At 41.8% G+C, this 12,635-nt stretch overlaps 1 protein-coding gene across 1 annotated transcript in view; it reads right to left on the reverse strand.

Moving 5' to 3' along the window:
- itga9 (integrin, alpha 9) overlaps positions 1–12,635 on the reverse strand; it is a 139,623-nt gene that overhangs the window by 119,009 nt on the left and 7,979 nt on the right. The window contains exons 4-5 of the mRNA XM_036956146.1: positions 4,735–4,858; positions 2,081–2,148 (exon numbers count right to left, since the gene is read on the reverse strand). Of these exons, the coding sequence (XP_036812041.1) occupies positions 2,081–2,148; positions 4,735–4,858 (192 nt within the window). The remainder of the gene's footprint in view (positions 1–2,080; positions 2,149–4,734; positions 4,859–12,635) is intronic.

Consider the following 12,635-nt stretch of genomic DNA (forward strand, 5'->3'; position numbering starts at 1 on the left):
TCCACAGTAAAACGCGTCCTATATCGACACAACCTGAAAGGCCGCTCAGCAAGGAAGAAGCCACTGCTCCAAAACCACCATTAAAAAAGCCAGACTACGGTTTGCAACTGCACATGGGGACAAAGATCGTACTTTTTGGAGAAATGTCCTCTGGTCTGATGAAACAAAAATAGAACTGTTTGACCATAAGGACCATAGTTACGTTTGGAGGAAAAAGGGGGAGGCTTGCAAGCCGAAAAACCCCATCCCAACCGTGAAGCACGGGGGTGGCAGCATCATGTTGTGGGGGTGCTTTGCTGCAGGAGGGACTGGTGCACTTCACAAAATGGTGGCATCATGAGGATGGAAATTTACGTGGATATATTGAAGCAACATCTCAAGACAACAGTCAGGAAGTTAAAGTTTGGTCTCAAATGGGTCTTCCAAATGGACAATGACTCCTAGCATACGTCCAAAGTTGTGGCAAAATGGCTTAAGGACAACAAAGTCAAGGTATTGGAGTGGCCATCACAAACACCTGATCTCAATCCCATAGAAAATGTGTGGGCAGAACTGAAAAGTGTGCGCGAGCAAGGAGGCCTACAAACCTGACTCAGTTACACTAGCTCTGTCAGGAGGAATGGGCCAAAATTCACCCATCTTAATGTGGGAAGATTGTGGAAGGTTACCCGAAATGTTTGATCCAAGTTAAACAATTTAAAGGCAATGCTACCAAATACTAATTGAGTGTATGTAAACTTCTAACACACTGGGAATGTGATGAAAGAAATACAAGCTGAAATAAATCATTCTCTCTACTATTATTCTGACATTTGACATACATAAAATAAAGTGGTGATCCTAACTGACCTAAGACAAGGAAATGTAATGTCAGGAATTGTGAAAAACTGAGTTTAAATGTAGTTGGCTAAGGTGTATGTAAACTTCCAACTTCAACTGTATGTGTAGGGCACAGAGATGAGGTAGTCATTCAAAAATCATGTTAAACACTATTAATCCACACAGAGTGAGTCCATGCAACTTTTTATTTGACTTGAATGAATTAACTTAAAGGCGTAGAACAGGGCTGCAACCACAAAACCTTCCTCTGTCTGCCTGCACTCACCTGTGCTGTCTAGACTGCCTCATTGGAGGTCGGTTAAGTCAGCCCTCCGCACCTCTCTGATTCAGAGGGGTCGGGTTAAATACGGAAGACACATTTCAGTTGAATGCATTCAGTTGTACGACCGACTAGGTATCCCCCTTTCCCTTTCATTAATTACTGTTGTTGTCATGTTCTATTGCATAATTCAACTTGTGTGTCAATAGCAGGATACCGTCAGGTAAAAAAATCAACGCACTTGGATCTAGATTACATCTTTCTATACACACTTTACGTTGTTTTCTAGATCAGAAATAATACCACTATAAACCCAGTGTTCAGTTTCCGAAGTTGCTTTTATTTCAGCGCATTTCATTTGTAAACATTTCAGCTGTGTCAAATGATTACTTGTTTAAATTCCACCAACTAAAGTTATCTTTCTTCTCCTACTTGTGATGTAAGTGTCGAGATTTTAAATTCCCGAGCTTTAATGCTCTCCTAGCCAATTTATTCCATTGAGCCCATTTCAGCCATTACCGTGGTTTGTTTGACAGGTCATTACAAACATTTCCACGGTCATAACGTTAACGAGAAAAAACGACAGGCACAAACAAGAGTAGAAAAGAGTCGCAGGAGTAAAATGAAAGCATTCAATCCTGCGAGATTTAAGTGACAATTGGATTTTTCACACCTCAAACCAAGGACATAGATGGCTGAAAAAGACAGATTCTCTAGTGGACGGGGCATGCGCGTTGCTAAAAACACTATGACTGTCGTCTGTGTGTTTGTTTGTGCTTGTGGTGAGCGTGTGTGTCCGGGGCGTCTGTGTCTGTCCAGTGTGTGTGTGTGTGAGTGTGCGTGTGTATTCGAGCATTAAAACATATCCCGGACTGAAAGAGCAACTTCCAGACAGTATGACGGAACTAACAGAGACAGAAGCAGTATCACATGCATTAGAAGAAGAGAAAAGTAGAACATGGAGAATGCACTGCTACTGACCTCAGTAAAAACGCCCGCTATCCCCGCTTGGCACGAGCCGTGCTCTTCCCCATACTTCTGCTTATAGTCTGCAAAGAAAAAACAAACCACAAATGATTTCGCTTTGTGTCTTAGCCAGCACTTTCACTCCTCTTATTTCTGTATTCCATATGGACCTAGTCAAAGTCTTCAGCGCCAGCCAAGTAGGAATCTGGAATCAGGAGGAAGAAAGTTAGGCATTGTTACAAATGTCACCCTATTCCCTATATAGTGCACTACTTTTGACCAGATCCCTATGGGATTTACTATGGGCCCTGGTCAAAGGTATTGCACTATGTAGGGGATAGGGTGACATTTAGGAAGCAGTGTTACAAACTACAGAGTAAGGCAACATTCAACATAAACTCACACTTGGGGGGACACTACCTCTCGAGTTACAGAACAATATTGGGCTTGGATCTCTCTGAATCACAGGGTACACATGGCCCCATCTGAGGCCTAGCTGAAGTGTGTGTGTGTGTGTGTGTGTGTGTGTGTGTGTGTGTGTGTGTGTGTGTGTGTGTGTGTGTGTGTGTGTGTGTGTGTGTGTGTGTGTGCGCGCGTGCATGCCTAGCTGCAGTGGCTCCGTGAGATTGGAAGCAATAGCAGAAAGGAAAAAAATTAAAGAAAATCTAAACCTGCGTGTCCAATCAAGAAATAAAGGCCTGCCTTCATTTGAAAAAGAAACTCACTTGGCTGAATCAAAACAAATAATGTAATGAAATCCTGGCTGTGGTCAAAAGTAGTGTACTATGTAGGGAATAGGGTGCCATTAAGGACGCATACCATGACACTTGTATAGAACATTCTAGGGAAATGACCCGTTACCGAATCAATGTGTGAGGGCCAGGTTAGTTGAGGTAATGAGGTAATATGTACATGTAGGTAGGGGTAAAGAGAGTATGGTCTCGATGGTGAAGCTGTAAAACCTTTTTGAGGATCTGAGGACCCATGCCAAATCTTTTCAGTCTCCTAAGGGGGAATAGGCTTTGTTGTGCCCACTTCACGGCTGTCTTGGTGTGTTTGGACCATGATAGTTTGTTGGTGATGTGGACACGAAGGAACTTGAAGCTCTCAATCTGCTCCACTACAGCCCCATCGATGAGAATGGGGGTGTGCTCGGCCCACCTTTTCCTGTAGTCCACGATCATCTCCTTTGTCTTGATCACATTGAGGGAGAGGTTGTTGTCCTGGCACCACACTGCCAGGTCTCTGACCTCCTCCCTATAGGCTGTCTCATCGTTGTCGGTGATCCCCTACACGCAGCCCCTTGCGGAACCGCGCACAAGGGCCTGCGAGAACGGGTGTCACAATGGCGCAAACAAAGAGTTTCAGAGTAGGACAGTTGATCTGGGATCAGTTTTTCCTTTCAGATCATAATGCATATGCCAGCAGCATACCACCCTGCATACCACTGCTGGATTGCTTCTGAAGCTAAGCAGGGTTGGTCCTGGTCAGTCCCTGAATGGGAGACCAGATGCTGCTGGAAGTGGTGTTGGAGGGCCAGTAGGAGGCACTCTTTCCTCTGGTCTAAAAAAAATATCCCAATGCCCCAGGGCAGTGATTGACACTGCCCTGTGTAGGGTGCCGTCTTTCGGATGGGACGTTAAACGGGTGTCCTGACTCTCTGAGGTCATTAAAGATCCCATGGCACTTATCGTAAGAGTAGGGGTGTTAACCCCGGTGTCCTGGCTAAATTCCCAATCTGGCCCTCAAACCATCACGGTCACCTAATAATCCCCAGTTTACATTTGGCTCATTCATCCCCCTCCTCTCCCCTGTAACTATTCCCCTGGTCGTTGCTGCAAATGAGAACGTGTTCTCAGTCAACTTACCTGGTAAAATAACAGATAAATAAATAAAACATGAGTAGATGCATAGGGTGTGTGCGTGTAATATTTGATCCTTTAGCAGCATAATCATATTTCTCTCTTAAGTTGGTTTGAGAGAGAGAGAGAGAGGAATAGTGAACACACTTCAAGGCTCAAAAAGTGCCAGCTAGCTTTTAAAGTCAGGATATCAGTCAGTGGTCTGGAGTGTGTGTGTGTGTGCAGTAAATCTATAACTCATTGTGAGAGCCGGAGAGAACGTGTGCCATGATAAACTACCTGCACTGTCTAACCCGGGGCCGAGGGTATACACAGCTTAAACACACACACAAGCCCTCTCCCCTCATCCTACTTATAAACTCAGTACACTTTGGTAAAGTCGCTGTCTGTGTCTAAGTTGTGTACAGTGTGAGTCAATTTGGCTGATGGAAGAATTCCATTGAAATGTTCATGCAGTAACCATGACCTTACTGTCTGTCTGTTTGTCTTCAGAATGAAGGCATCCGTGTATGCATAGTTTACCAGGAAGGAAATGATTCTACATTATTTGATCTAATCCATCATGAAGTGGATGTGAAGCAGTGTTTCTCAGCATGGTGTGCTATTACTTATAAGAGTAACTGGCCTATAAGCAGGGGTTACGTTGGAAGACTCAAAAGAAAATCGTTCATGAGGGGGTACTTCAGGCAGAGAAAAATCTAAAGATTATTACTGTATCACATTACTGTACCTTCTTACCAAGGGATTAGGGCTTTGGTCCTGTCCTGTACAGTTTGTGTGTGTGTGTGTGTGTGTGTACTTCTGTACCTTCATAGCAGGGGATGAGGGCTTGGGTCCGGCCCTGCAGCGTAGGAGGGATGATGGAACAGTAACCATGGGGAAGGATGAGCTCAGAGTCATAGTAGACGTTCTTCCAACGGTGGGCACAGGCCTGCATCAAACACATGAGGTGAGGCATAGTCATAACAGAGAGACAGACACTGACAGACAGAGAGACATGGCATCTCACTCAAGTATGACTGGATCTGCTGGCCTCCTCTGAGAGATAACTGAGAGAATGGACAGACAGAAAGGGCGGAGAGACGGACAGATGGACAGATAGAAATGACAGACAGAAGCACATGCACACACACACAACCACCCCCACACACATTAACCAATAATGTGCATTCCCAAACACTTGACATAATAAGTGTATTCTTCAATCTACCATCCTGATTCCTTAACTCAATAGTTCTTATGTAACTCGATATCCACAAAGCAGAAGGCAAGACTGACTCTGTATTATGTGAGCTGGAGACAGTGTGTCTGCGTCCCGAATAGCAGCCCTATGGGTCCTGGTCAAAAATAATGCACTATATAGGGAATTAGGGTGCCATTTGGGATTTAGCCACTGTCTCTGTGGCTGCCAAATTAACTGTTCTGAGAGAAGAAGGGGGATGAAAGCAAAGCCAACTGTGACCATAACGGCCCTGGTCTCATTGGTCTGTGGTGTGAATATCTGAACATCAGCTTAGGAACAATCCCTGCTTCCAAAACAGACATTTTATATGCGGTGGGATGAGATCCTAACTCCTAGTTAGACCTAACTCATAACATCTTCATATTAACATTTTAGTTGCTTCCCAGGCCTCCTTTCACACTATTGAACCAAACTGTGCTGACACTTATTTTCTGTCCAGTACCGTTCCAGCAACTATGGTGGATGTGTAACCAGGCCAGCTCAGTCCAGCGTGGTTCAGGTCAGCTAAAGAACATCTTGGAAAAGAAAAGAAGAGCTGCACACTCTGAGAGCTCAGATGCAATAATTTAATAACCAACATTTGGACAGCCAAGCTGTCTTCATCACGGTATAATGGCAAACACTGCGGGTTACTAATTTATATAGTTTGAAAAGATACACAGGTGCCTGGCCGTGCTGCTGCTACAGTTTAAACTGTTCTGCCTGCGGCTAAGGAACCCTGACCTGTTCATCGGATGTGCTACCTGTCCCAGACCTGCTGTTTTCAACTCTCTAGAGACAGCAGGAGCGGTAGAGATACTCTGAATGATCGGCTATGAAAAGCCAACTGACATTTACTCCTGAGGTGCTGACCTGTTGCACCCTCGACAACCACTGTGATTATTATTATTTTACCCTGCTTGTCATCTATGAAAATTTGAACATCTTGGCCATGTTCTGTTATAATCTCCACCCGGCACAGCCAGAAGAGGACTGGCCACCCCTCATAGCCTGGTTCCTCTCTAGGTTTCTTCCTAGGTTCTGGCCTTAGTTAATCATGGCCGACTGTGGCTTGATTTCATTGACCAATTTACAGATATAAAAAGAACATTACATACAATCATAGATACAATTTGGCTACATATGCCTACAAACATTATTTACAATGGATAGCAAAAACACAATCACAAGAATGGGTTTAGATCAAAGTCTACATTGAGACCGAAAGGCGCAAGGGTCTTTAAATTAAAGATCCAGGCAGCCTCGTTTAAACATCCCCTGCCTCCAAAAAAGCAATTGTCTATGTAGTGGGTCATAAGTTTACTCATCATAAGATGTTAATAATAACCTCCGAATTCCTATCATTTCTCATAACATATTCATACTGTAGTAACACACTGCGCTCGTCCTACACATTTCACAATATTGTGCTGGCCCGAGCCAAACTTTACAGCCACAGGACTATTTCTTATTTTCAGCATGGTTTCAGCAACTGATGCATAAGCACTAGGGATGTAACTATTCACAGATATGCATCTGTCCCTGTGCGTTGGTCAGCAGGACCCCAAAAGTAGCATGCATCCGTCAGAAATCAATTCAAATTGCAGGTTCACTAAAATGTTTTGCTCAAATGACTTTCTTTCTACCTTCTGAAAATACCGCTCATCTTGTGTGACAACTGCATCCTCTTCTTCAGTGTCTAACTAAGCATGTAATTATGTTGACAGTCGTTGATCTACAAGGCATTTTGAATGACGAACAACCCCAGGCAATATCATTAGCCTCGTCAAACTGCGCGCCGTGCGCAGATTCGCGCGCTGACCAACGAGATCGCCTATTCCTGATCTGGCACTTTATCTGCAGGTCACCTTCAGCGTTCAAATGTTTGTAAACTGGCTTGCGCAATATTAGGCTTTATTGGTTGAGTTACAAACAATTTTGCAAGACTAACCGCTTAGCTAGATAGTACATTTAGACAGTTAACTTAATAGTTATAAGATATCTAGCTGGCAAAATGTAGTTGTGAATTCCCTACTTTAACTAGATCACATGGCGCGTGCTGCACAACAGTGAGTGACTCACAAGACTCGGGTCTCTCGTTGTAAACAAACTCCACGTGACGGGGGTCTACCGGTAAGCTTCATAATGAAAAATGATGTGACAGGTGAAATGAAGAACGCGATCTTCTTTATCTCCTAACGTATTGCAAAGGTTGACTGCAGGCATTTACTTAAAAAGTAGCTACAAATATTCTATTGTATTAAAATACTTCAAAGATAAATTGTTTCAACGGTAATGCCGGCATTGAAAAACTCTCCCATGGCTAGTTCCAAATACACCAACTCACAGAGATAAATAGAGCACTGTAAATCACAATAAAACATTTTTTTAAAGAAGTGAATTCAATTTCAAGTTCATTTTCAAAACTTTGTAGTGTTATTTATGTCATGTTAGGAGGAGTCTGAATATGGAGTTGTGTTCTTCATTAATATTGCGTGTTGAAAGTGTTCCTCTAAATAATCGCTTAGCATCTTGTATTTTGGATAAACATTCCAGAACTATCTCCATCTCTTTGTGTGTGTAAAGTTTGGTTGTACTATCCTTGTGGGGACCAGAAGTCCTCACAAGGATGGTAAAACAGGGAAAATGTGCCACTTCGTTTCGCTTGACCTGTTTTCTATTGATATTTCTTCGTATTTATACATACAAATTATGCTGATTCATGATTTCGACTGGCTGAGACAAGCTGCACATCTGTCTCACCAGAACAACAAATTGTCCCCCCCACCCCAAAAATGTTTTTGTTTGTTTGTCCTGAAGTGTCTGTCCTATATCTGAGAGATATGAGAAAGATCAGGAAACATTTTTTTTTTTTTTTTTTATGTGCATTTAACCCCTTACTTTATATATATACATATATACACCACCAGTCAAAAGTTTGAACACACCCACTCATTTAAAAAACATTTTTATTCTATTTTCTAGATTGTAGAATAATAGTGAAGATATCAAAACATTTGAAATAACACATATGGAATCATGTAGTAACCAAAAAAAGTGTTAAACAAATCAAAACATATTTTATATTTGAGATTCTTCAAAGTAGCCACCCTTTGCCTTGATAACAGCTTTGCACACTCTTGGCTTTCTCTCAACCAGCTTCATGAGGATTGCTTTTCCAACAGTCTTGAAGGAGCTCCCACATTGCTGAGCACTTGTTGGCTGCTTTTCCTTCACTCTTGGTCCAACGCATCCCACACCGTATCAATTGGTTTGAGGTCGGGTGATTGTGAAGGCCAGGTCATCTGATGCAGCACTTCATCCCGCTCCTTGGTCAAATAGCCCTTAAACAGCCTGGAGGTGTGTTTTGGGTCATTGTCTTGTTGAAAAAGAGATGATAGTGCCACTAAGCGCAAACCAGATGGGATGGCGTATTGCTGCAGAATGCTGTGGTAGCCATACTGGTTAAGTGTGCCTTGAATTCTAAATAAATCACTGACAGTGTCACCAGCAAAGCACCATCACATCTCCTCCTCCATGCTTCACAGTGGGAACCACACATGCAGAGATCATCCATTTACTCTGCGTCTCACAAAGACATAGCATTTGGAACCAAAAATCTCTAATTTCTCAGACCAAAGCACAGATTTCCACCGGTCTAATGTCCATTGCTCATGTTTCTTTGTCTAAGCAAGTATCTTCTTCCTATTTGTGTCCTTTAGTAGTGGTTTCTTTGCAGCAATTCGACCACAAAGGCCTGATTCATGCAGTCTCTTCTGAACAGTTGATGTTGAGATGTGTCTGTTACTTGAACTCTGTGAGGTGCAATCTGAGGTGCAGGTAATTGCCAATTTCTGAGGCTGGTAACTCTAATGAACTTATCCTCTGCAGCAGAGGTAACTCTGCGTCTTCCTTTCCTGTGGCAGTCCTTGTCTTGTGAGGCCTGTGGGCATCCTATAGCAATGTGTATGTGTTCGTGAGAGTCACCTTTCCACAGAGGGGTCATATTAGTTTGTAGGCCAAACTGTTCGGACGCTACAGATGATTTTGTGAGAAGACCGATATTCGGGATGTCTCATGGTCTGACAAACACCGCTCTAGCTCTGTCACCTTTCACCACAGATGTGGAAGTGCGACATAGGCGGATGCGGTGGATTGAGATTTCATCAAATGCAAAACAGATATCTCTAACTTAAACTGACAGATTTTTATGGTGATTTTTGTATAATTCAAATTAGGTTTCAGGGGGGGGGCGGAAACTATAGGAAACTAATAGGAAACTATGGCAGCAGCCTCCAAGCTTCTTTGCACAAATGGTGCCACAGAAATGTGGTCCGAATTTAGACTAATTCCAAAGGACAACCTGTTCCCTAGATAGTGCACTACTTTGATCAAGGTATTGCTGGTCAAAAGTAGTGCACTATCTATCTAGGGAATGGGGTGTCATTTTGGGTGCAGTCTTAGACAGTGATGCAAAATACTTAGTTAAAAATACTTTAAAATAGTACTTAAGTGTTGGTGTGCCTCTGGATATGCGTAAATTTAAAAAAACAAGAAAATGGTGCCGGTTTGCTTAATATAAGGAATTTGAAATGATTCATACTATTACTCTTAATACTTAAGTATATTTTAGCAATTACATTTACTTTTGATACTTAAGTATATTTTAAACTAAATACTTTTACTCAGTGACTTTTACTTTTGTCATTTTCTATGAAGGTATCTTTACGCTTTTCCACACACACACGCATTCTCACACACACACACACACACACACACACACACACACAGTTCAGCCCTTTCCCCTGTCATACTGGAGGAGAATTCCAGTCCACACTGTTACACAGCCTATTGAAGCGGGTAGAAGAGTTGTGCAGCAGATTGTGGGCACAGAGAGAGAGAGAGCATCAGATGACTGTCTGGCAGAAGTATGGCTGTGTTGGGAAACACTCATGTGTTTCAGAGCAGTCTGTCCGACAGCACTAGCAGTACTACTGGTTCTCCAACAAGCTTGCTACTAAATCATATTCAGTACTACAACAGAAGCAGTATGCCTGACGCCAAAGAATCAGTATATTATAAACAAGTAATAAACTAGTAAAACCATCATATTAATGTTGTGTTTCTCTGCCAGAATCAGAGACCAAATATGGAGGTGTTCTATTATCACACATTTTGCTGTCCAGACTGAGAGCTGATTGGTTTAGACGTTCAGTTAAACACAGCTGATTGGTTAAACTTTAAGCCTTCAGCAACACACGGCTGAAATAAATGTAGTTCAGAGTCTGGATGTATCAAGTGTCTCAGAGTCGGAGTGTTGATTTAGGATCAAGTACCGTCAATGTATTCTTATTCATTGTGATATTAAAAGACAAAACTGATCCTAGATCAGCACTCCTACTCTGAGACGCTTGATACGTACAGCACAGAGCGACATCTGCCAAGCAGCCGGTCCTCTCCTCATGCAGAGAAACCTGAGTCCATTCCGATGAGATAAAAACAAATATCAGCAGCCTGCTCCCCTCAGAATGGATAGTAGTTTACTTCTATGATATGTCTATACTCTACAGGGGCCCATGGATACGTGGCTCTAAAACTTCACTATCTTTCTGTTATCAACAAACCTGCTGGGGAGTTTAAAACAACTACTTGGACAATATGCCACTTGACTTGCTGTAAAATCACCAAACCTGCTGGAGTTAAGGCCAGGCACCACACCCTCATAGGGTATTTTTTTCCCATTAATCATATCATAACCAACTTTTACCAGTTTAATGTAAAATATATTTGATTATAATTGTATTTTTTAAAGGTTTAATGAAAATATGCAAATGCTGTGATGTGTCATTAATATGTGCATATTTGCATATCACAGAAATCCATTTTTCTGGACACTGGATGAAGTTTCATTATGTTAAGACACTCCAAGACTTATCCAGAGCAGATTGTGGATAAATACTTTTTCCATCATTCTATCTGTAAAATACTAAAAGCTTTTTTGGCACATTTTTCCAAAGAAAAATTTTATCTACAATAAAACATTTACAACATATCAATAACTCCCTCTGGGCAAGTCTGGAGAATATATCTAAGGAAAACCACACAACATTTGGTGAATGCTGATGCTTCTGAAGCTGAGAAAAACGTGTTGGCATGTTGGAAGAATCTGACATTTAAGAAATGACAGTTAAAAACAAGTGCACTGAATTTAGACTATAACAAATGCATATTTAGACCCAATCGCCATCCCTTCAAAGTAAGTTACTAATTATAGTCCAGTTGGTAACACTCGCTATAAAATATCCCTTTAAATTACATGTAATTTAATGTAGTGAGCTTTGAAAGTTTTTAAGTATGTCCATTTAATGCTTAAAATTCATAAAAATGTTGATGACGGTAGTATGATAAACAAAATAAAATATAAATGTTCATCAAGTTTTTGACATTTGTATGTTTACTTTTCGAAAATATTAATGGGACAAAATATTAACACATTTCAAAAATATAGGTAGATGCAAAAATGTAATTTCAGCCTGTGGTGCCTGGCCCTAACTAACATTTTGGTATCACTTTATTTAATGAGTCCTTTTACAAATGGTCTACAGATGCTAAAATGATTAACAAATTATTAACTTCAACTCTGTTGATATTTGCAACAACTTGATAGGGTTTGGGCCAAGTTAATAATGAAGTGTTTTCTCAAGGGATAAGGAAAACAGCCATCACCTACAAACAACTACAATACATTACCCAAGACAAATCCCTCCTAATTCTCTGTATCTGTTATCATTCATGCATAATAACCATTGGAACTGGTTTGAACATCATGCAAATATAATCCCTCTGAAATGATCAGATAATGGAACCATTGAGATGGAGAAAGACCATAGCAACAGAACACAAATTCTCAAGATTCCTCCAACTCCCCTGATGGGGGAAGCCTATCAACAAGTGTGTCAACACATTGCCACCTGCCAGAGGTGTTTACAGACTGTCTCAACACGAGGCCAACAGAGGCTATGAGTGTCCTTCTACTCTGTCTATTTCTCTACATGGGTTTATAGCCGTTAAAAGTGTCCTTCGACCCACTACTGACAACCCTCCAAAGTGTCCAGCCAGTCTCAAGGCCATGGAATGTCCCACAGGGCGAGGGACGGGCTTCAGGGCCAAAGAGAGAGGGGATTGGTCCTTTCATCGCCCACTGCAGGGTGCAGGAGTTAACACTTAATGAAACTAAGGTTAGGAGACCACCACCGTGGAAGGGCCAGGGACTGCAGCCTAAACAAACCCAGCCAGCTGCCCTCTGATCTGGAAGTAAATATACAAAAAGAGACCCTGGAGTAAAGACCCACGGCCTTGCTAGCACGTCAGAGATTACTACTGCATATAGTTGGTTTATTGATTGCATTAAAATTAAATAGGTGTTTTTAACGTCAACTGCTAACAGAATGATAGCGGCGTGAATGGTTCACAGCTATCTCGGACA

This window comes from Oncorhynchus mykiss, chromosome 20 (genome assembly GCF_013265735.2).
Source record: "Oncorhynchus mykiss isolate Arlee chromosome 20, USDA_OmykA_1.1, whole genome shotgun sequence".
Taxonomy (NCBI): domain Eukaryota; kingdom Metazoa; phylum Chordata; class Actinopteri; order Salmoniformes; family Salmonidae; genus Oncorhynchus; species Oncorhynchus mykiss.